This window comes from Budorcas taxicolor, chromosome 5, assembly GCF_023091745.1.
Source record: "Budorcas taxicolor isolate Tak-1 chromosome 5, Takin1.1, whole genome shotgun sequence".
Lineage (NCBI taxonomy): Eukaryota > Metazoa > Chordata > Mammalia > Artiodactyla > Bovidae > Budorcas > Budorcas taxicolor.
Window position 1 is genome coordinate 160,258,661 of NC_068914.1, and position 23,907 is coordinate 160,282,567.

The following is a 23,907-nucleotide window of genomic DNA, read 5'->3' on the forward strand; positions in this document are numbered from 1 at the left end:
CTCCCATATATGTTATATATATATATACACACACCCCCATATATGTTATATATATATACACATACCCCCATATATGTTATATATGTATACACACACCCCATATATGTTATATATGTATATATACACCCCATGTTATATATATACACACACACCCATGTTATATATATATACATGTACCCCCATGTTATATATGTATACACACACCCCATGTTATATATACACACACCCCCATATATGTTATATATACACACACACACCCATGTTATATATATATACACACACCCATGTTATATATATATATACACACCCCCATGTTATATATACACACACACACCCATGTTATATATATACACACACACACGTTATATATATACACACACACCCATATATGTTAAACATATACACACACACCCATGTTATATATATACACACACACCCCCATGTTATATATACACACACACACCCATGTTATATATATACACGCACCCATATATGTTATATATATACACACACACCCATATATGTTATATATATATATACACACACCCATATGTTATATATATATACACACACCCGTATGTGTTTTATATATATATATATAATTTGTGTATTTAAATATACAGGCCAAGTACTCCCAGATTCTCTAGTCTTGGGTCACCCTTTCCTTATTTAGGTAAATAAAATGATTTGAGGCTCCTCTTCCCCCGCAAAAAAGAAAAAGAACATTCATCACTAGAGAGATCTAACCTGAAACAAAGAATGAACACAGATGAATGAAGCCGCAGGGACCGCTCGTGTTCACTGGAGTCCCCGAAGGACTGGAAACAGAGACTGGGGCTGGAAGATTTTGGAGTGTGAGGTGCAAGAGTCTGGATGAGCAGAAGGACATACAGAAAGTTCTAGAATGGCTCCTGCCCCCCAGGCTTCTCAGCATCCTGTTCGTGGCCCCTTCTCCAGGGCTGCCTCAGGACAGGGAGGGACCAGGGGTGCAGAAGTAGGGATGGGGCGAAAGCAGTGCAGAAGTGCAAATTCAAAAACATCTTAATTTATTGTAGACTCTGTCCTCATGTGTGTTGCAATTCCAGTGTTCTGAACATTAATAAATACACATTTGTTAAAAAAACAAACCCTCCAGTGTCTAGTATTTCTCATAAAGTCTTTAAATCACAAAAATAGGTTTACATTTTTCCTGTCTTAATAAAACTGACATTTTTTTTTTCTTTTTTGGTAACAGTTCTGATCAAATTAAAAACTAAATACATCTCAAGGGACAAAATCCAGTTGCGGAAGAACATGGGATAGCATGAAAATGGAGTGTTCAAAGATTCAAAAATATTTCCTCTTTCTTTTTTGCTTAGAAGATGCTTCCTCCACGGTAAACATTTGAAGGTACTATTATTATCTTGTATCTTGAAAAGGCCACTCCCCTGCTAAGGCACATTTATAATTCATTTTGCTGTGAGGGCTCTGGGATCTCATTTCATTTTTGCTTGTGGTCTTGGACCAGTACCAGATAAGCTTTCCTCTACGCCACGAACAACACTCACATTTCCATCAGAACAATACAGTATATGGACATCTTTGCATTTTACTCGATTCTCATCATAGTTTACGGCTTCTCATATTTGGAAGCAGCTGAGTTGATCATTTATTTGGGCACCGATTAGAGAACAGAAGAAACACTGAAATGAGATGTGTCTGAGTGATTCTGGGCCCCGTTCCACAGCCCCTCGGGCCACGCCGCACCAACTGCCCGCAGAGGGGCAGTTCTATCCGGTCCCCGGTGTGAGTTTCCAAAACAGCCCGGTAACCATTGAACAGTGTGGCTGCGGCGGCTTTGTCCCTCCGCACAATTGGCCATTCGAAGCAAAGCGAAGTGATTGGTCAGACTCGGGGGGTGAGACCGCCGCCTGCCTCGAGATCCTCGGAGCCTCAAAGAGCTGGAAGACTGGCAGGAAGGAATGTGACATTCTGGGAGACCTCATCCCGCCGCCTGAACCGGGGACATGTGATCACTCGCAGTCCCGCCGAGAACAGGGGCAGAGACAGAGGAGAGCCCCACCTGCAGCAGCCCCGACCGGGCCGGGGGCCAGGGAGGCCTGCGGGGCTGAGGGGGGCTGGCCGGCGGGCCCGGCTCAGCCGTGTGCTCCTGCGTCCACGCGCAGAAGGGCTCCTGAGTCCTGCCCGGCCCCGCGTGGTCCTGTCTCGGAGCCATATCCACATCCAGGCAGGTGGGAGCCGAGGGCAAGCAGCTCAAATTCATCTGGGGTGGCCCCGTGTGACGCCCACGGGCTCTGCGCTCCTGGCTGGAAGCAGCATGGGAACCCCTGTCCAGCACAAGCCCTACGCATGTCCCATCTCTGCTTTCCTGGGATACCTACTGCTGGTTGCATGCCAGACTCCAGGCTGGAGTCTGTGCGATCTTGCTCATATAAAAAACAGGGAGAGATCACCCCCACGGATCTCCCAGTACAGATGCAAAATATACAGAGGTTTTCACCTTTTCTAAGTTCCATACAAATATACAGAAGTATCTACACCTTTGCAACAAAGGAAAGAGGTTTGCTTTAAGGCACGGGCCAGCTTTGCAGATGGCTGTGGAGCTAGCTGCTGGCCCGGGGCCCTGAGTCCTGGCCAGCCGGCCTGGCGGCTCGTCTCTAGGCGGCTCTCCTGCTGGGCCCGGTCCCAGCCAGGCCAGCACACGGTCTGGGCTCTGTCTGCAGTCTGAGGACTGAGCTGTGCCCGTCTGGGAGTCCAAGCCCCCCCGTGGCTTCTGGCACTTGTCACGGGGCCTGAGGGGCCCGGAGCCAGGCAACTCAGGGCTTTGCATCTGGACCTTCAGTCATGCCAGTCGTGGGGCTGCCCCTGCAGGGACCCCTGCCCTCGGGGCCTGCTTCGCTGACCGCGCGGGGGGGGCCCTGGGGCTCTGAGATCCAGGAGTGCGACCACATGGCACCGAGGCCTGGTGGAGGTGGCGGGCTTGTCTCACGGTTTCCTGATGGTTCAAATTGAAGTTTCGTTACTGCCTCTGCGCGTGGGAAGAAGCCGGCAGGCAGGCAGAGGGTCAGCGAGGACGGCCCTGCCACTCGTGAAGCCAGCAGCGGGGCTGGGTCTGAGGTCGGGCGGGGGCAGAGCCCCTCCTCGGGGGACAGGGGACCCCTGGAGGCTCCACAGAGGGCAAGCTCACGTGTGGGCACAGTGACATTGGCAGGCAGGGGAGGGGCAGGTCGAAACTGCCCCCCACCCACAGTGCCACGGAGACCCAGGCCCATCTGAGCATCCTCACAGAGGCCCACGGAGCACCACTGGCAGCCAGACTCTTGCTCTAGGCTTAGGAAGGCCGTTCTGTTAATGTACTAGAAGACCCAGGTCCAGTCTTCCCACCTCCCTGGGCCATCTGGCGAGATGAGCAGACTGGTTCAGAGCTGGAGCCCACTTCCATGCCTCTGCGGCTGGGTGCTCCCCCACCCCCAGCCTCAGTCTCCTCAGCCACAAAATGGGTCAGTAATGACCCCGGGCCGAGGAGATGATGCTTAGTCCCACATGCTCTCACATCCTAGAATGTCAGGGCTGGACAGGACTCAGGGGTGTGGCTGACTCAGCCCCCAGGACGGAGTCTGGCCCACCTCCAACTGATTGCTCCTGACCCCCACAGAGCTCCTCTCCTGGGTGGAAGCCCCCCCCAGAGCCCCCAGGCCTCATCCTGGGCACCCCTGTGCTCAGATCCTGGCCACAGGCCCCCGGACCCGGCGTCCGCCCTCCAGACGGGGAGCGGAGGGGAGGCTGGCCAGGGGCCACCGCTGCCCCTCCCAAGGCCCAGGCTACTCACTCGGAGCCGGAGCCGTGGGCCTGGGCGCTGCCAGCCCGCACGTTCATGCTCATGGCCACCCCATTGAGGTGCTCACGGCCAGGCTCCCGGCACGGCGTCTTGACAGTGATGGCGCCGTCGGGGGCGCGGAGCCCGTCGCTGGAGCCCACGGAGGACGAGCGTGAAGATGCCGGGCTCTGCTCGCACTCAGCCAGCTTCTCCCGCAGCCGCGACTTCAGCGTCTTTTCGGTCAGCGGTGGCGGATAGGTGACTTTGTTTTTCAGGATGCCTGGGTCCGGGGTTGGGGGAGATGGACGAGGTCACGGCCAGGCTGGCCTTGCTGTACGCGGTGGACGAAGGGGGCTCGGGGAGGGACAGTCACTTGAGGCTGTGGGCACAGCTGCTGGTGTCCCCCGCCTCGGGACTCCCCTGTGTCCTGCGGGGGGGGTGGCCCCTCTCGAGCACCCCGTCCCCGGGGCCCTCTCCCCCAGGAGTAGGGAGTCCCCAGCCCCCCGTTTCGGGGCGCCCAGGCCCTCGGCACCTTTCCTCTGCTCGGGGGGCTGGCTGGGCGGCACGGCCGCGGGCCGGGGGCCCCCGCTGCCCCGGGCTGGCAGGCGCTCGCCACAGTGGTTGCCCTGCTCATCCACGTGCAGCTCCACGCTGACCCTGGTCTCCACCTTCAGGCGGGGCGGCCCTCCTGGCTCCTCGCCGTCGCTCCCGGCCAGGCTCTCGTCGGGCCAGCCGGCCGGGGCGTGGTTGCCCACGGTGTCCACTGAGGGGCAAGACAGACCCTCACCATGCGGCCGCCAGCTCAGCTCCTGAGCCCCACCACCTCCTGCTCCTGCTCAGCTGAGCCTGTCCAGAGGGGCGCCGACCCCCAGCCCCCCGCCCGCAGGCCCGGGGGGGACGCCAGGACCCAGGGAGGGCTGGTCCTGACACGGGGTCCCCGGCTGCAAGCCCCCTGCACCCCCAGCTCCGGGAGCCTCGTGTCCCCTGAGCAGCGGGGTCGGCTTCACGGCGTCCTCGCCGGCTCGGGCGGGCGGGGGTCCCGCAGCAGCTCTACTTGTGCTGTGCAGACGGCGAGCAGGGGGCTGTGCCTGCCGCCACCGCAGCTCCGCCCCGGGCCGGGGGCCATGGCTGAGGCCTGCGCCGTGGCCTGGGGCTCGCTCACCTCTGGGGGTGCTGTGCACGGGGCCCTGGGCCGGGTCCCACTTGTCCTCAGCCTCGCCCCCGTCGTCCTCGCTGTCGGACGAGCGCGAGGAGGCGTAGGAGCTGCTCTGCTCATCGAGGGAGAGCTCGCTGTCTGAGTCCGAGTCGTGGCCTGGGGAGGGGTCAGGCGGGGGCGCCTGTCAAGGGCCGAGTGGAGCCACCTGGGCCCAGACTAGAGATGGGGGCCTTGGGGCAGCCGGCCCCCGGAGAGGGAGGCCATCCACCATGGGACACGTACCGTGGGGCTTCTTGGCGCTCCTGGGGACAAAGGACGCATCCGGCTCCCCGTGGCCACCCCGCGCTGGCCCCGAGGACACGCTGAGTTTCTGGCCCCCTTCGTCCCTGGAGAGGGGAGAGGGTGGGCTCAGCGCCCCTGCGCGGGGTGGGGGTACACGTGACTGGCCTTGTGCGTGTGCCAGGGTGGCGCTGCCGGGCCCAACCAGCGGGACACACGATGGGGTAGAGCCGGCAAAGCTGGCGTTTGCTCTGGGAGCTGCCCTCCTCCCCCGCGGCCACAGCAGGGCGCCCGGTGCAGCCTGACCTGGCGGTGCTGTCCAGCGAGGCAGTGGACTCGCCCAGGGCCGTGCGGAACATGTCGGGCTCCTCGCCGTACGTGTTGTTGCAGTTGAGGGAGCGCTGTGGGGCGGGGGGCTGGTGAGAGGCCGAGCAGAGGCCACCGGGCTGTGGGGGACGGCTGGGTCCCCTCTGCAGGGTGCCACGCAGCAGCCTGCCTGCACCCGCCGGGCGCTGGGCACAGTGGCCTCTCCGCCTCTGGTCGGGATCCCCGCCGGCCTTGGCCTCAGGGGACCAAGGGCCGTGACCGGACAGACCCCGCCCTGTTGGCCTGCTCCTCCCAGGCCGCAGGGAAGGCGGCCGTGCTACGGTTCAGGCCTGTGACGTCCATGTGGGGGGGAGGCAAGACCAAGGAGCTGTGTCTGATCTGGTCCAGACGCCCCTCAAGCCCGGCCCACCCCCAGGCCCGCGGGCGCCCCCTACCGTCAGCAGGGTGGCCCTCGTGGTGGCCGAGTCGTCGGCGTACGGCTTCTTCCCGGCGAGCACGCCCCTCAGGTGTTTCCGGACCTCCCTGTTGAACGCGCAGTGCAGCAGCAGCACGGCCAGGCCCTGCGGGGCGGGGCGGGGTCAGCGCAGCTCGGCCTCAGGGGAGACGCCGGGGCCCGGCTGCGGCCACCCCCACGTGCCTGCCTGCCCAGAGACCGCGGAGCCCAGCAGGGCCCACACCTGGCCTCCCTGCCCTGGGCGCTTCCGATTTCTCCAGGAGGGGCCTGGTAAGGGCAGGCAGCTTGCCACCCAGTGCCTGGAGGATCACCCCCTCCTGGGCCCCAGCCCTCGGGGCGTCTGGGCCCCCAGTGTCGAATCATCAGTCAGGGTCTGGGGAAGTCCTCGATGTGGGCTGTAAACGGTCAGCACTCTCAGGACACAGCGGGGTCTACCCCGGGATGGGACAGCGTGAGGCCCATTCCAGCTGAGCAGACCACTGCGTCCTGACACACACAGGGGGCCGTGGAGCGGGGTCCCTGGGCGGGGGGTGCTGCGGGCAGAGCTGCGTTTGCAGCAGCAGGCTCGTCTTTGGCGGCAGGGCCACGAGGCGTTGCCGTAGCCCCCGCACACACCGTGGTGACACCGGCCAGACAGCCGCGGCGTGGTCCCGTGTGTCCGGAGAGCCAGGACGCAGCCTGGATGGCATGTCAAGGGTCTCCAGGGGGGGCAGGAAGAAGCACGGGTGAGCCCTGACCGCCCCAGGGCCGGCCCCGCCGGGTCACTCCCCGGCCGCCCACCTGTAAGCAGCTGAAGACGGCGAAGAGGTAGTGGAAGGCGAGCGCGTCTCCGTTCACCGCCAGCAGCCCCAGCAGCCAGGTGGCGCTGACGAGCAGCAGCAGCAGAAAGGCGGTCCTCAGGAGGGCGCTGGGGGCGGGGCAACGGCTGAGTGTCGGGCAGGCCCCGCCCCTCCGGCATCACCCGGCCCGTTCCTTCCCACCCCCTCTCCAAGCAGCTACCACGAGCTTCACACGGGAAAAGGCAGGTGGAGCTTAGCGGGGAGGTGAAACGCAGGCGAGGACTTAACCAGCAAAGAGGAAGGTCTTTTCATTGGAAAAGGCCCTGATGCTGGGGAAGACTGAAGGCAGGAGAAGGGGACGACAGAGGATGAGATGGTTAGATGGCATCACCGACTCGATGCACATGAGTTTGGGTAAACTCCCGGAGTTGGTGATGGACAGGGAGGCCTGGAATGCTGTGGTCCATGGGGTTGCAAAGAATCAGACATGACTGAGCAACTGAACTGAACTGAGGTAAACAAGAAGCTGCGGGCCAAGACGGGGGACGGGCCGTGTCCACAGCGACGTGGGGAGCCTGGTGCACGGCCTGGGAGTTTCCGTGGACCCGGCGGAGGTGAGGGGCAAGAAGAGGGGTGTCAGGCCCCCCGTGCAGGCTACTCGCTAGGGCTCCCCGCTCCCTGCCTCTGTCTCCCCAGCTGTCAGGGGGCTGGCGAGGTTCACCCCTAGTGGGGTCGTGGGGGTGGCGGGACCATGTGCGTTAAGGTGAGTTAAGTGCTCGGAAAGGTGCATGCGTGTGGTGGAAGAGGTGGAGCGCGGTGGAGCCGATGACCAGGCTGCCCTGCATCCCCTGCCCAGGGTCTCCGCCCCTCTACAGCCGTTTCAGACTTGCTCCTCCGGGGGGTGCATGGACAGGAGCCTCCTGTTGCCTCGAAGCCCCTCCTCGCACACTCTCCCGTTCCTGGCCCCCAGCTTGGGTCGCCCGGCCCAGTGGTCACCCCTGCTCTGACCATTTCGTGGCTTCTGGGCCCCACGCTGCACTCTCAGCTGCGGCCCTGCCTCCCCAAGGCTGTTCTGTGGGTCCCCCGCCCTGGTCCAGCCCCCAAACACTGGAGGCGCCCTCTCTGCGGGGTCCCCACTCTCGCTGTGCTGCGTGTCCTCTCGCTGGGCGAGCGCCTCCCCTCCTGAGGCACCACCATCACCATCACCATCATCACCACCGCCTGGAACGTTCCGCCCCACCCCCACCCCAGGCACCTCCGCCATCTGCTGTCTCTGTCCCCCCACCCCCACCCCGGCCAGTCCCAGGTGAGCACACCAGGCGTCACTGCTCATCCGTCTCCCCTCGGGGACTCTGCCAGCAAGCCCCGGGTGTCCTGCACCCCGAAAACTTCTGGGGTCCAGCGCGCCCCCTCCCTGGTCCAGGCTGCCATCCCAACCCTCCGCCCCAGGCCCGCCGGGCTCAGCCCAGACATGGCCAGACGCAGCCGCCCGCTCCCCACTGTGGCCGCCAAGTCCCACTGCTTAACCCCCTGACCTGGCCCGGAAAAGCCAGCAGCTGACCCGCTGGGTGACGGGCACGTTCACAGGCTCTGCCCGGCGGGAGTCTCAGAAGGGGCTGGCTCCAGTCCCGCCCACCACCCGGGTTTAGCACCAACTTACACGACCCGTTTTCTTTCATAATAATGGCGCTTCCTCTGGCAGGAAACCTTTGCAGACAGGACAAAAATGACTGTGTTGACCTGAGGAAAAAACAAACAGAAAATCCCAAAGTCAGGTGGCAGCCTCACGGTACTGTCACAGCACACCTTCACAACCCAAAGGCTTCTGAGGGTCTTCAGCCCTCATCTCGGGGTTGGGGGTGGGGTGCGGTGTGCCCCTGAGATGAGCCCTCAGGGCCCAGGAGCCTGCTGGGGGCGGACGCTGAATGGTCTGGGTGAACGTGGACCTGGACCAAAGCCTGGAGCCCACGGGTCTGAGGACACAGCTGCATCACCAGGAGGTCAGCCCCTCCAGTCCCATCCAGATGGCCAGTGAAGCCAGTGGGCTCTCAACACCACTCAACTCAGGCGAGGGGCACCCGGCCTCCCACGCCCCTGAGAATCCGGGCTTCTGAGCACTCACGACTATCACGGTCCCAATGGGCCCCGCGAAGCTCCAGATCAGCGTGTCTCGGAGGGACAGCCAGCAGAAGTCCGGGTTTCCGTAGCCCTGCGGGTCCAGGCCCACCGCGAGTCCTGGACAACAGGCCGGGGACGAGTGAGGGCCGGCCCAACGGGGGGTGGCCACAACTGGGGTGTCCCCAGCCCCCCAGGCAGGACCCTCTGCCCTGGGAGGCTCAGAGGAACCAGGCTGCGGGGCTGGGGGCGTGTGTCCCCAGGGCCCAGCACGTGGGAGACCTGATGGGGGCAGAGCTGGCCGGGGACTGACCCGAGGCCGGGCCGGGCTGGAGTGGGGTCCACGTGGGCCGGAACCACGCCTCGTTCCAGCCGAGGTACCGGGAACCGCCTTAAGTTCTTTTGCAAGAGGCTTAGGTGGTAAAAAAAGGAAAGCATCCGAAACTGTTCTTAAAGCGAGTTAGAAACGTGAACGCTCTGAACTGAGACCGCAGAGCCGCCTTAGAGGAGTGGCGTTTCTGCACTGGCGGTGCCCCTGCCCGGATCGGGGTCGACCAGGAGAGGGTGTGAGGTGAAAGGGCACTGAGAGCGGCCTCCCTCCCCGTGGGCAGTCCTCGTCCGTGGAGGGACAGGCCGCCTACACGGGGCGGCCTCCTGCTGGCCCCTTCATGGCGCGCCTCGGGCCAGCCTGGGGCCAACAGCGCCCGTGATGTGAGCCAGGGCTCAGCGCCTCCGGCTCGCAGGTGAGGACGGCCCCACTTGGAGCGACCACGTGGACCCAGCTCGAGTCCACCAGCGCAGGAGCCCTTCGTGGGGGCTCGAGTTTCTTCTATGAAGGTCCCGAGTGTCCCAGTAGGGGCTCGGTGTGGCCTCGGCTCCATGACCTCCCATGTGGCTGCCTCGGAGCAGCCTGCATGGTGTACCCTGAACCTCTGAATGTGGCCTTTTGTGGAAATATGGTCTTGGCAGATGGAAGTGCGCTGAGGATCTAACATGAGGCCATCCTGGATTTAGGGTGGGCCCTCGGAGAAGGCAGGGCGCCCCACTCCAGTGCTCTTGCCTGGAAAACCCCATGGACGGAGGAGCCTCGTGGGCTGCAGTCCATGATGGGGTCGAGAAGAGTTGGACACGACTGAGCGATTTCACTTTTACTTTTCACTTTCATGCATTGGAGAAGGAAATGGCAACCCACTCCAGTGTTCTTGCCTGGAGAATCCCGGGGACGGGGGAGCCTGGTGGGCTACCGTCTATGGGGTCGCACAGAATCGGACACGACTGAAGCGACTTAGCAGCAGCAGCAGCTCCATCCAAAGAAGTAGGAGATGGAGGTCTAGACACAGACATGGGGGAGGAGAGACGGGAGGGACGCAGCCACAAGGCCAGGCTGCCAGCAGCCAGGGGACCAGAGGGGGCAGACTACCCCTGGGGCCTCCGGAAGAGAGCATCCTGCCCACACCTTTGTTCTGTACTCTGGCCTCCAGGCCTGCGAGAGAAGAAGCTTCTGTTTGTCTTTTAAGCCCCCCAGTGTGTGGTACTTCGTCTCGGAAGCCCTGAAGTGAGAACACCCGTGCTTAAACCTCAGCCCACGCCGGCCAGGACATAGGCTCCCTGAGCGTGGCCCTGGGGCTGCCCATCAGGGACTGGGGCTCGTCTACAGGTGGGACGCCACCCGTGCGAGCAGCGAACTCCTTTCCCACCACACCTACTACTACAGCCCCAGGCCACAGATAACTGGCTACGGGTTACATTATAGACCGGAAGCCACACTCTAAGTTTACTGGGGGCACAGAAAAGTGTTAGTCACTCAGTCGTGTCTGACTCTTTGCGACCCCATAGACTGTAGCCCGCCAGGCTCCTCTGTCCATGGGATTCTCCAGGCAAGAGTACTGCAGTGGGGTGCCATGCCCTCCTCCAGGGGATCTTCCTGACCCAGAGATCGAACCTGGTCTTCTGCATTGCAGGCAGTTTCTTTACCGTGTGAGCCACCAGGGAAACCCCGAAAACCAGATGGCAAACTTTTAACTCTTCGCTTTGTAAAATAAGCAAATTGGCAAATAATTCCGACCTGACTTCTTCACTCCTCTTCATAGAATTTAATGTAAATAAAATCTGACACTCTGGTCTCTGAGGTTAATTTGCTAATTAAAAAAAAAAAACCCAAATAATAATTGAGGCTCTGGGCAGATTGAAGGTGAAATTCAAGATGAGGTGACTGTCCTGAGTGTCCAAGCAGGACCAGGTCTTGGCTTCAGGGGCTCAGTAGATGGGCAGTCGGGGGGCCCTTGAAACCAGCTGCTCTGAGCCCTTGTTCTTCCCAGGCTTTGGGGCTCAGAGACCACCGGACTCAGCACCTTTCTCCCGAGCTGGCCAGAGACACGCGGCGTGGTGTCTGCCAGGGTCACTCTCTGGGTCGAGAAGGGTGGCTGCCGGCACGGGAGGCCCCACTGCCCCCCGGCAGCCCTGGACAGAGGTGACAGTGGCCACTCGGGGTCCCTGGGGACCCAGGGAGAGGGCTCACAACAGGAGAGCACGTTACCCAGACTGTCCGGGCGGGAGCAGGGCAGGGGAGAGCAGAGCAGTCGGAGATGCTGCCGTGGAAACCAGGAGGCACGATGATCGGCCCTGGCTCTGACCACAGCGTGGCTGCTGGACAGAGGCCTGGGGCAGCAACTGCCCCTTCCCCCACTGCCCCAGCCTCAGACTCCATGTCTGGTGGGGCTGCGAGGAGAGAGGGTGCCGCTCACCCGCTGTGATACCAGTGGGGATCGTTCCCCACAGGAAGCAAGCTCTGACTTCCTCATGTTTAGAGAAGTGTGCTGAGGAAGTGCCGCTGTTCTGCTCATTCTTTAACTCCTTCTTCCATCCACCCGCCCACTGACCCAACCACTCATCCACCCATCCATCCATCCACCCATCCATCCATCCACCCATCCATCCATCCACCCATCTCTTCCCCCACTGACCCAACCACTCATCCACCCATCCATCCATCCACCCATCTCTCCCCTCACTGATCCAACCACTCATCTACCCATCCACCCATCCATCCTACTTATCCATCCATCCACCCACTGATCCAACCACTCATCCATCCATCCTACCCACCCATCCATCCATCCATCCACCCATCTCTCCACCCACTGATCCAACCACTCATCCACCCATCCATCCATCCACCCACTGATCCAACCACTCATCTACCTACCTACCCATCCATTCATCCACCCACTGATCCAACTACCCATCTACCCCACTCATCCATCCATCCATCCTACTCACCCATCCATCCACCCATATCTCCACCCACTGATCCAACCACTCATCTACCCATCCATCCATCCACCCATCCATCCATCCACCCATCTCTCCATCCACCCACTGATCCAACCACTCATCTACCTATCCATCCATCCATCTATCCTAACCACTCATCCATCCATCCTACCCACCCATCCATCCATCCACCCACCCATCTGTCCGTCATTCACCATCCATCCACTCACCCATCTGTCCACAAAGCGGGCAGACATGGGCGTTTTTGTCTGTTCGGTGCCAGAAAGAACCTTGATGGCCTGAGCCCAGCCCTCAATGTGCTCACACCTGACAGGAGACACTGAGTGATCACACTCCTGTCAGCAGAGGTGGGTGCTGGGTGCCCAGGAGGAGGCCGGAGAGCTCCCCCGCCAGCACCTGGAGGCGCTGACGTGGGTCCCTGCGATGTCCCGCGGGTGCCCGGCCGGGCGTGGCCGCTCTGCGCATGCTCACCTGTGACGATGGCCGGGATGCCCCAGCCCACCACGTAGTAGAAGCGCATGGGCCCCGCGTCGATGTTGCGCACCTCGGTCAGCATGCGGTAGACGTGCAGGCTTTCCACGAAGGTCCAGGCGAAGGTGCTCATGTAGACGTAGTGCAGGAGGATGGCGATCACCGTGCACAGGAACTGCGGGAGAGGCGGCGGCTGAGTGCGGCCCGCGACCCGGCACGGTGGGCAGCCGGCCAGCGGCTCGGGACTGGGCTGGCGGCGCCTGGGGGTGGGGCTGGAGGGCGTAGGGGCTGGGTGAGGACCAGACGGCAGGGGGCCGGGAGGGGCTGGGGGGCTGGGGGAGCTGGGGGTGGGGCCCTGGGGAGGGATCGAATCCAGGACTCTGCAAACAAGAGGGCACGCAGGTCTGAGAAAGGAAAGTAGCTCAATCGTTTTCCCTGATTGACCCAGGTGCAGCTGAGCGCCAACAGTGCCAGCACCTCAGGCTCCCCCCGCGGAACAGAGCACAGGGCGTAAGGTGCCTGGGGGCCCCAGGACGCCTGCCCCCCAACCCAGAGCCACAGGTGAGCCTAACCCGGCGTGATGGGTGCACACAGCCTCGAGAGTTTTTATCAGAAGCTAGAAATTTGTATTTTCACCTCGTGGCTCCAAATTTTTTTATGTTGACATTTCATTTAACACTAAAAAATACGTGTCATGGAGACAGCTCAGGCTGTGGCCCCGATGGTGAGTGTGGCCTTCATCCACCACTTGGACTCCCCTGCAGGTCTCCGCGGCCGGTGAGGAGTCTCAGGCCTGTGACCTCGCCATCAAGTAAGAAAGAAGTCACCGTGCCTGTGCTGATTTGTCGGGGCCTCTGCCTCCCAGGGAAGAAAGCAGGGTGGGCAGCGTTTGTTATGTTTCTGTCCCGGGCTGGTGGGGCCAAGTGTCGGGAAGAGAAAGTCAACCTCCACAGTCGAGGCTCAGCTTCCCGGCCTCTGGGGGCCTTGGCGACCAGCCCTGAGTCCCTGGACACCGAAGGTGGGGCGAGAACAGGAGGAAGGTAGTGGTGGGGGGGCGGGGCTGGGGACACTGTGGGATCGGGGCATCCAGCCTGAGGCCATCGGTGCACATCCAGTCCCAGGTGCCCAGGGACGGAACCTCAAGGCCTCTGCCTTGGCCCAGACCAGCCTCACCCGTCCTGCTGGGAGGGGGCTGGCTGCCAGGTCCGGGAACCCAAGGCCCAGCAGCGGGGCAGGCCTCCCTCAAGGTCCCAGGAGGCTGGACTGGCAGGAGAGCAGAGGAAGGTCAGATCGGGGGAGGAGAAAGTCCCTGGCCACCCCTGCGGGGTCCCACTGACCCCTGCGGAGCCACGCCCTCTGTAGAGCCACGCCCTCTGTAGAGCCACGCCCCCGAGGGGTACCACACCCCACCGCGGAGCCACGCCCCTGTAGAGCTACACCCAGCTGAGCCACGCCCCCTGAGACATCCTGTCCAATCCTCACTGCTGTCTGGCCAGCCCGACCTCCCCGGGTCTCAGCGTCTGTGCCAAGGAGACACTTCCGTCCTAACGGACACCGAGTTGGAGACCGAGGGCCGCCACTTGATACACGCCGAGGCCTCTCTGCTCAGTCCCGGGCAGCCTCCCCGTGAGGGGTCCCCAGGGCCCAGGCTTGTTGGAAGCACCAGTGCCACCTGCCATTGAGTCCACCCGGTGTTCTCTCCAGCAACAGAAGCCTGGAGATGTGGGAGGGACCCTTTTCAGGATTCAGTTCAGTTCAGTTCAGTTCAGTCGCTCAGTTGTGTCTGACTCTTTGCGACCCCATGATTTGCAGCACGCCAGGCCTCCCTGTCCATCACCAACTCCCAGAGATCACTCGGACTCATGTCCATCAAGTCAGTGATGCCATCCAGCCATCTCATCCTCTGTCGTCCCCTTCTCCTCCTGCCCTCGATCCATCCCAGCATCAGTCTTTTCCAACGAGTCAACTCTTCTCATGAAGTGGCCAAAGTAATGGAGTTTCAGCTTTAGCATCATTCCTTCCAAAGAAATCCCAGGGTTGATCTCCTTCAGAATGGACTGGTTGGATCTCCTTGCAGTCCAAGGGACTCTCAAGAGTCATCTCCAACACCACAGTTCAAAAGCATCAATTCTTCGCCACTCAGCCTTCTTCACAGTCCAACTCTCACATCCATACATGACTACTGGAAAAACCATAGCCTTGACTAGACGGACCTTAGTCGGCAAAGTAATGTCTCTGCTTTTGAATACGCTATCTAGGTTGATCATAGCTTTCCTTCCAAGGAGTAAGCGTCTCAAATGCAGCACAAAGCGGGAACCCAAGCAGAAGCAAGGATAGAATCTTAGGTGATGGCTGGAGACATACCCTCTGCCTCCGACGCTGCACAGGAAATGGGGGAGTCCACCCTTAGGGATGGGCAGAGCGGTCAGCCTGGCCACAAAGGGTGAGCCTGAGGCTGGGTCCGCCCCGTACCAACCCCCAGCCCCGCTGTGCAAAGCTCATGTGTGTGTGCTCAGCTGGGTCTGACTCTTTGCGACCCTGTGGACTGTAGCCCACCAGGCTCCTCTGTCCACGGGATTCTCCAGGCAAGAATACTGGAGTGGGTTGCCATTTCCTTCTCCAGGGGATCTTCTTGACCCAGGGATTGAACCTTGCGTCTCCAGGAGAATTCTGGCAGGAGAATTCTTTACCACTGAGCCACCTTTGACCCATGGTTGGCTCAGCAGAATGAAGAAGAGGGAAGAGGCTGGTGTGCTGCCTTATATAACATGAAAAGTAAACCCACAAAACCACCTTTGGGGGGAGGAAAGTCCCCATGTGCAAGAAGCCGATGTTTTACAATGTAATGGGACCATACATGCAGGGGTTCTGCACCAAAGGTACTACCTTTTCCAGAAAGAGAACAAAGGCAAACTCTGCTGCACAATAAATCGTTTCCACCTGCCGGTAATCTGGGAGATGAAAACCTCGCCCGGAGAGGGGACTTCAGTTTACAGAAAGCCCATCAAAACCAGGCGCGGCGCCAAGCCCCAGAATTGTGTGCACGGCATTCCTCTTATTCGTGCTCACCAGCGCGTGGAGGCCGTTCAGCTCTCCTTCCAGGGGCTGGTGAGTCAGAGCTTGATGCCAGCAACAGCCCCTGAGCGTTTCTCACGCCGGGTTTGGTTGCCAGGAGTGGCCCATCCCCAGCTCTCCGTCCCTCTGTTCAGACCACTCAAAGACACCCTTGAGGTGTTTTGCCCTGAGTCACGCAGCCCCCCTCCCCCCGCCCCCGGCTGATGCAGGGATGGGGACACACGGGCAGGGAGAGGTGTGCTGAGCCCGGCGGGTACAGAGGGGCAGCCCAGCGCCCCGCCTGCCCTGGGAGCCTGGCAGATACGGGCCCATCCTCTGTGCCAGGCCTGGCGAGCCGCCAGGGTCATCATGGAGCCCTCTCAAGGTTGTCTGCTTGGACGCCCTGCCTCTCTCCCGAACACCCTCCTGCGGAGGGTCAGAGAAGGGAGAGCTCTAACCTGCAAGGGCCCCCGGGCCAGCGAGCCAGTAGTGGTGTGCCTTTTTCCTAACACTGCACGCTCTCCGGGCCGTCCATGCTCACAGACACGCTTCCTCCTGCAGTGAGGGCTGGCCCCCCACTCCCAGCTCTGCACTTTCCTCAGCCCCTGAGGACGGGTGTGTCCAGGCTCACCCAGACCCGCCGCTGTTTCCAGCTCACCTGGTGGCGCCCCCTTCTGGACCCTCGAGGCATCGTGCCCCCCCGCCCCCTCCCTGCATGTCCGCATGGTCCAGACACCTGAGCCTCTCCTCCTGCCCCCGTCCTGGCCGCGGCTCCACCCCCGACCCCAGGAAGATGCCGTCCTGATGCCCCTCTGACCTCCAGGCTCAGCCCTACCCACCCTCTTCCCTATCACCACCGTCCGTTTACCAAAACGTAGACCTGCCCAAGGCTGTCCATGGCACAGGGCCGCCTGCCAAGAGAGATGACCAGAGGCCCCTCCCACCAGACAGCGACCGGACCATCCTGCTCAGCCGTCCTCTGGGCTGGCGCAGCGCTCCCGTCAGCCCCCGCCGTGCCAGGCTGGCACCCAACACTCCTGACTCCTGACCCATGTCTGCGTCTGAGACAGAGGATGGAGACTGCAGCGCTCCCAGGGTCTGGGTCTTGGGCAGATTTAACACAGTGACAACCATGAGTCCTCACTGCATCAGGGACGGAGGAATGACACCTATGTCAGCAGCAGGTGGCTGCTGGAACGGCCCACTGAGAGGCTAAGGGCCCACTGCTCACCGCGGGAGAGATCCGAGTTAGGTGAGTAAACTCTGGACTTCCTGTGGTCACTACGTGTGCACATGTGATGGTCAGTTGGCCTCATGTCGTCCCAGGGCCATCGGGGTCACCATTTAGTGATGGCCCCATGAACTCAGACACGACGAACTGTCGGCCCTGGGCCGGTTACGCAACCTGGCCGGCCCCAGGGCTCCCCACCTGTGAGCAGGAATGCTGCCACCCCCCAGGGCCCCAGGGAGGTTGCCAAGAGCCAGAGCACGCAGGCAAAGCCTTGGGCACAGAGCCCATGCCGCCTCCTTCATCCCCATCAAGGGGCTGTGACCCCTGGTCTCTGAAAACCTCTCTGGGAAAAAGGAAAAGCCACTAGCAGCCAGCCGGGAACCAAGCCACATGCCTCCCTCCTCCTTTTTGCCTTTCTCTCCCGTCCAGGGCAGGTCCCTACCCCACGCACCTCGACCCAGCCCTGCCAGCCATTCCTCTGGGACTCAGATCCCTCACATCCTACAGAAGTGCCTGTGCCCTGGCCCTGCTCTTGCTGCAGCCAGCGTCTTTCACCCTCTCCTCCCTGAAGCCAAACTACTTCAGTCTCGACCAGGCTCTCCAAGTGCTGTCGTTTCCACCCCCTCCTTTGTACGTTACCTTTTAAATACACTGTGGCTGGTGGGCAAGAATGCAACTGATTATATATATCTAGCCCCATAATAGGCAGCTACCTTGCTAAACTCTTTAATTATTTCTTATAACGTGTCTGTAGGTTGGTCTGGATTTTTCTGTGAGGTCCATCATATCAGATGTATAATCACCTGACGATAACTTCCAGGAGCCCAGGTAACACGCCATGAACCCATGTGATGCCCCTGGAGCCCACGTGACCTGGGGTGGCTTGAGCGAGACGCCCCATATATAACTTGATCACACTGACGTTCACCCTCCCTCCTCTCCCCCACGATTCTCTCTCTCTGCAAGCTCCCTTGTCTCGTCACCCTGCCGACCCAGGACCACCGCATCGCCGAGTTCTGGCCTGTCCTGAATACCAGTGCTTTCACGGACAGTGTGGCCGAGACTCCCCAGAAAATGCAGGGCTGGGAGACACGGCCCAGCAGGGATGGCTTCAGGCTCAAGTGACACCTCACAGGACTCTGGGGTCTCACGGGTGTACTCTCTGATGTAATCACAAGCGTCCGGATCACGAAAGTGAGAGCTGATGTGCACAGAGCCCCTGGCTCCCAAGGTGACCTTGCAGGGAGATTCCTGCTGAGGGCAAAGCAACACGCCCACGTGCTGAGCCTGGGTCCCCAGCTTCCCACCAGACTCCCAGCCTCACCCATCCCTGGAAACAGCCGCAGACACGCCGCCTGGCCCCAAGAATGGGTGGGAGGACCCCTCCTTCTCCAGCCCTGGAGAAAGGTCGGTCCACGTGAGCAGCCAGGTGGCCCCACAGGGGGTGGGGGGCAGGGTCCTCACCGGGTTCTCCGTCTGGGCGATCCCGATGACAAAGACCAGCTGGGAGGAGAAGAGCGCGGCGATGAGGTTCTTGTGGATGCCGTTCAGGTTGGAGCGCAGCGTCCGCACCAGCGCCAGGAGCACGAAGGCCAGCAGCAGCGCAGCCAGCGACAAGGACACGGCTGCGTAGGTCACAATCTTCAGAGGCAGGACCTCCCCGTGCTGCGGGCGGGTGGGCCAAGGGTGGGAGAACATGTGAGGGCTGTGGCTTTGACGGCGCTTTTGCACAATGAAGACACACTGACGCTTAATCACGCGGACAGGAGCCAGGGCGGCTACCACGTGGCTCTCAGGGGAGCCGGCACCAAGAACGACAATGAACCGAGCAGTCGGGCTGACAGCAAAGTTCTGCAGATGCCCGGGGATGGCGGCAAGCACCGGGGACGGCGGCAAGCACCGGGGACGGCGGCAAGCACCGGGGACGGGCACAGTGCCGTGACCTGCACGCTCAGACTCGGCCGAGATGGCGACTTTCACGTTAGGTGTGTTTTGCCATAGTAAAAACAGACTAAAAAGCTAAAAATAACCCCAAACCTTCAAGCCTAACTCATGCTGTCTGGCAGGTACAGAGCCAATTCTGAGCTGAGAGACCTTCAAACAGAGTCTCAGTTCACACAAAAAACAAGAGGTGACAGAGCTGCAGGGAACCACAGTCATCCCCTCTGATTTTTTTTTTTTCAAATATTTTTCAAAATAGGACACCCGTCTAGAGTTCGGCGCCCAGTGGAGGTTTGGCACTTGGGGAACAAACAAACCATTTCTATGGTAACTTCTAGAAAGCACTGTCCTGAACGTGCACAGAACTGTGAGCCGGGCTGCCTGGGGGAAGCGAGCAGCCAGGCCTGGGGGGCTGGGGGTAGTGCTCGGGGGGCACCAACTGCTCCGGAAGTGTGGCAGCACACACTCCCCAAGGCTGGGGGCTCTTCAGATGCCTCTGGCTTTGAAGCACCTGGGCGTGGGGGCCCTCGATTGACACTCTCATTTAACTTCTACCGGGACTTCCTTCTGCTTCCTTTGCCTGCGAGGCTGCTCCTGGCGCTGCCTAGCTTCCTGGCCATCAGGGGACCCCCAAACCTGCCCCTCTGTGGACAAAGATGATTCACAATTAACCCTGTCCAGGCTGCAGCCCAGTGCTTCCTGCTGGAAAGTGCCCCTGCCCACGGGAGCCTTGCTGTCCTAGCGCCCAGAGGCGCGGTCTCTGCTGTTGACACCCTGACACCCTGTCAGCAGCAGCTTGTGGCTGACTCACCTCCCGAGAACGCGACCGACACTTGGGCCGCTGCAGACCAGGAGTCCCAGGAGGGACGGTGGCTGGGCTGCCCGGGGCACACAGCAGGCCTGAATACAGGGTGAGGTCCCCAAGGCCCCGAGCCAGCTCCTCAACACCAGCACACGCCCCGCCGGCTGGCCCCACCCTGCCCCCAGGCCCCATGGCCTCATCCGAGGCCCACGGAGGTCACTGAAGACTGGAGGTTAAACGTCAGCTGCCCACTGCTCTGTGGCTCCTGACCAAGCCTCCTCTGTCCTCCCAGGGCCGGTGTGTATGGCATCAGAGGGAAATAACTCTACTGTTCCCGCCCGGTCTCGTCCCTAAAATTCTACATGCAGCAGAAACCGCATTACCTAACAGACTGCCGAGCACCCTGCTTTGAAGTGAAGTGTATATTCTAGGAGTTTCCTTCCAGCCTGAGGTTCGGGGCGGCCATCACAGTTTTTAACTTACAATGTGGCCTCTCTGAAAACCCCTTCCGGGGGGTTTTCTTATGGGAATCCTAACACAGTCTGGCCAGTCCTCCCGGAACACAGTTTGCAATTGTGGCGTCGGTTTGTTCAGAGCCCTTAGGAGAGGCAGAGCTCGCAAAGGGGTAGGTGTGGGGGCCAGGCTGATTTTCCAGAGGGACGGGTCCCTGGACACACTGGCCAGGTGGGCAGCAGTGGCCCTGGGGGTGGTGCCCACCTCACGCCGGGAGACGTCCATGAGCACGGCCGAGCTGGCGGCGTGGCTGCACCGGCAGGCAACGTGGGTCCGGTTCCGGGACAGCAGCTCACAGCCTTTGGCCGACCACCCTCCAGTCCCGCCGGTGCTGCAGAGGAAAAGGGGGTGAGGAGGGGCCTCTGAGGCCCTCCCGCCCCGCTGGAGCCCAGGCAACGTCCTTGCTGCGCCCTGGCCAGGCGCCACTGTCCCAGACCGCAGCCTGGCTGCCCCAGCGACCGTGTGAACCCTCTCCCTCCCCTTCCCAGGCCTCTAACGAGCACCCGAGGAAGTTCACGCCTCATGCCCCATCTAGCAGTGAAACTTCAGCGGGTGTCACGGGCCTCTTTGTTGGAGACACTAGTCAGTTGTTCAAACAGCCACTTTGCACTCAGTCTCCTTTGGAATCTCAGTGATTTAAGAAGCAACCTGGTGCGTCCCTTCCACACTCTCATCTTCAGATTGCACATGGTTTTATGGCAGCCGCCTGGAAGCGGGGGCCCCTTATTGCCCTCTTTTACTGAAGGAAGCCCCAGATGACAGGCTGCCGCAGAGCCCTGCCCTCCTGACTCTGGGAAAGCCGAGTGATATCTCTGATCCTTAGTCTATTCATCTGCGAAATGGGATGTGAAGGCTCACACGCATTTGCCAAGAACGTGAAGGTCCGGGCCGGCAGGTGCAGCACAAAGGAGGGCGGATCATTAGTGCACCGGCTGACTGCCGGGCCCAATCAAGTGACCACGAGAGACAGCCGGGCCCAGCGTGCGCCAGCCAGACCTCAGCGCTACCCTCCTCATCAAGAGGGCCCTTCATTCTCTTTTGTAAGCCAAGCGTCTGTCTGCTACCCTCCGGGCGCTATGCTGGCTGCTCGTTAACTAGAATTTGGAAAAAACAGAAGGAGGGGGAGTGACGCGTGGTCTGTGCTGAGCCAAACCTGCTTCGCAGTGGGAGTGCCAGCCCATGGCCCCGCAGAGCCCCCACGGCAGACACCCTGCCGTCCAGCAGAGCCGCAGTGTCAGGGAAGGTCTGGGCTGCACCAGAGCGAGCTCAAGGCTCTGTCCTGGGTGCAAGCGTGGCGCGCGGGGGTCAGAAGCAGACAGATGCTGCTGCTGCGGGCAGGGCCTCTGAGCGGTAAAGCCAGCCTCAGCAGCTGCCATGTGGGTCTCTGGGGTGGGACGGCTGAGATCAGGGACCCTGGTCTGCTACGGGGGCCTCTCCCTCACATCTGGGATTTCCCACTGTCAGTGCGGGAGGACCCTGGACCCAGTCTCTGACTCCCACCCCTGTGTGTCCAGAATGAGCCCCTGCCTTGTCCGGTGGTGGCCGGGGCACCTGTTGGCAAGAGTCCTGCAGGGGAGTGGCCCCGTCCCCACGCTGGGCTTCTCAGGAGACCACCGTGCGTGCCTGTGTAGTGTGTACATAATGTGCACATCTGCGTTTCCAGGCCTGTGTCCATGTGCATTCATGCACACACGTGCATGGTCATAGCTGGGTGCGTGTGCACACACGTCTGTTTCCAGGTGTGCATGCGTGTACATGCGTGTGCACTCGTGCTTATGGAGGGCTCTGATGCCCCAGGAGGGACTGAAAGGGGAGAAAGGGACCACAGATGAATGCCCGCCCCAGGACGCTCTGCCAGCAGAGCCTTGGGGACCCGTGGGCAGGCACCCTGCCTCACCAAACAAAGCCCCCCAGAGACACACAGCACTGGGGGCAGGGGGTGACGTCACCCTTACGTGATGGAGTGGTTCCAGGACACACAGACCGGCTTGGTACGCTCCTCGGTCTCCAGGAGGGCGAACTCCACCAGGACGGGCCTCTCCAGGGGGCTGGGCAGCGGGGCCCCCTCGCTGTACACCACCGTGCTCACCACCGGTGTGTTGATGACCGGCCGGTTAGGCAGCCTGCAGGCAGAAAGCAGAGCCCAGGACAAACCCGCCTGCGGCCCCCAGAGGACACAGCTCGGGGGTCTCTCAGGAGGGACCGGACCAAGCGTGTGAGCTCAGGGCCTCTGCCCTTGAGAGCATGTGACGGGCTGCGGGGAGGAGGTGGGCTGCGGGTTTGGTGAAGATTTAACCACGGAGAGGCGAGCACACGCCCCTCTGGGACAGAGGCGGACTCTGGAAATTCAACATGAAGAGAAGGAATGAGTGAGCAAGTGTCGGGCTCCGCAGCCTATAACAGAACTGGAGAACCCTGGCCTGCAGGGAACATCCCGGAAAAGGGACGTGATGCCGTGCTTGTGGCTCTGGGAGGCCTCTTGTCCAGCCCCTGGGAGAGGTGCACGTGAGGACCGTAGCCCCGGGCAGGAGAGCTGCTAAGTGACCCAAAGGTTGAAAAGAGCCAAGCCTCCATGGGTGCCTGCCTCTGCTCAGGCCTCAAAGCCCTTGGGTGGTGGTTGATTCTTCAGCCAGTGTTCACTGAGCTGCCCTTGGTGAGAAGAGCCACCTCACTGGGAAAGACCCTGATGCCGGGAAAGACTGAAGGCAGGAGGAGAAGGGGAAACAGGATGAGATGGTTGGGTGGCATCACCGACTCGATGGACATGAGTTTGAGCCAGCTCGGGAGGTGGTGATGGACAGAGGAGCCTAGGGTGCCGCAGTCCACGGGGTCACAGAGTCAGACACGACTGAGCGACTGGACGACAGCAACTTGGGGCTGGGGTCGCTGGCGGCTGGCGGCAGGCCGGGGCGAGGGGACAGACACTCCAGGCAGGAGTGGCACAGCCGAGCCGGGGGCGTGTGTCTGGAGGGGCACCCTGGCAGAAACACCAGGCACACTCAGAACGCCTGCTGAGGCAGACCGCGGGGCAGCTGTCTCTGGCCTGGAGCCGGGGCCACTGTGCAGTGTCCTTGTACAGATGTTCTGGTGGTCGAGATTCTGACTTACAGGCACCTTGGAACCTTCTGGAAATCCCCCCACCCCGCATCCTGGAGTCAGCCTTACCTGAGGCTGCGGCGATCCGGATCATAGTGCTCCGGCAGCAGCTGCCCCAGGGTCCGGCAGATGAGGACCAGGGCAACAGCGAACTGCCCAGGCTCCTCGGGGTGTCTCTTGCGCCTCCTGGACGGGGCCTCTGTCTCGGCGCTGGGCCGCAGGCGCACCGTCTGGGGGGTGGTCTTGCGACCAGCTGGCCTCGCCGTGGGGCTCTCTGCAACAGAAGCACAGAGTGAGGATGGGGCCCAGACGCCTGTGATCCCACCAGGCCGCTTTCTCCTCTAGCCGGGAGGCTCTGTGGAAAACCCTAAGCGGCTCCTCAGAAGCGCCCAGGACCCTGCAGCCCCACTTCTGGGTGTGCCCCTGAAGAGCTGGGAGCAAGAGCTCCAGCGAGGCTCGCACACCGCGCTCACGGCCCCGTGAATCACAGCAGCCACGAAGTGGGGCAGCCCAGGTGTCCCTGCATGGATGACGGGCTGGCAGGACGTGGTCCACCTGCACAGGCCACAGTGGGTGAG

At 61.0% G+C, this 23,907-nt stretch overlaps 1 protein-coding gene across 1 annotated transcript in view; it reads right to left on the bottom strand.

Annotated features, from left to right (window-relative positions):
- Positions 1 to 3,003: 3,003 nt before the first annotated feature.
- CELSR1 (cadherin EGF LAG seven-pass G-type receptor 1) overlaps positions 3,004 to 23,907 on the bottom strand; it is a 146,966-nt gene continuing 126,062 nt past the window's right edge. Inside the window, exons 21-35 of the mRNA XM_052640654.1 lie at positions 23,399 to 23,603; positions 22,189 to 22,356; positions 20,438 to 20,564; positions 18,442 to 18,642; positions 12,693 to 12,867; positions 8,935 to 9,047; positions 8,473 to 8,552; positions 6,814 to 6,940; positions 6,014 to 6,139; positions 5,559 to 5,653; positions 5,256 to 5,359; positions 4,980 to 5,129; positions 4,350 to 4,580; positions 3,830 to 4,097; positions 3,004 to 3,028 (exon numbers count right to left, since the gene is read on the bottom strand). Of these exons, the coding sequence (XP_052496614.1) occupies positions 3,004 to 3,028; positions 3,830 to 4,097; positions 4,350 to 4,580; positions 4,980 to 5,129; positions 5,256 to 5,359; positions 5,559 to 5,653; positions 6,014 to 6,139; positions 6,814 to 6,940; positions 8,473 to 8,552; positions 8,935 to 9,047; positions 12,693 to 12,867; positions 18,442 to 18,642; positions 20,438 to 20,564; positions 22,189 to 22,356; positions 23,399 to 23,603 (2,195 nt within the window). The remainder of the gene's footprint in view (positions 3,029 to 3,829; positions 4,098 to 4,349; positions 4,581 to 4,979; positions 5,130 to 5,255; positions 5,360 to 5,558; positions 5,654 to 6,013; positions 6,140 to 6,813; positions 6,941 to 8,472; positions 8,553 to 8,934; positions 9,048 to 12,692; positions 12,868 to 18,441; positions 18,643 to 20,437; positions 20,565 to 22,188; positions 22,357 to 23,398; positions 23,604 to 23,907) is intronic.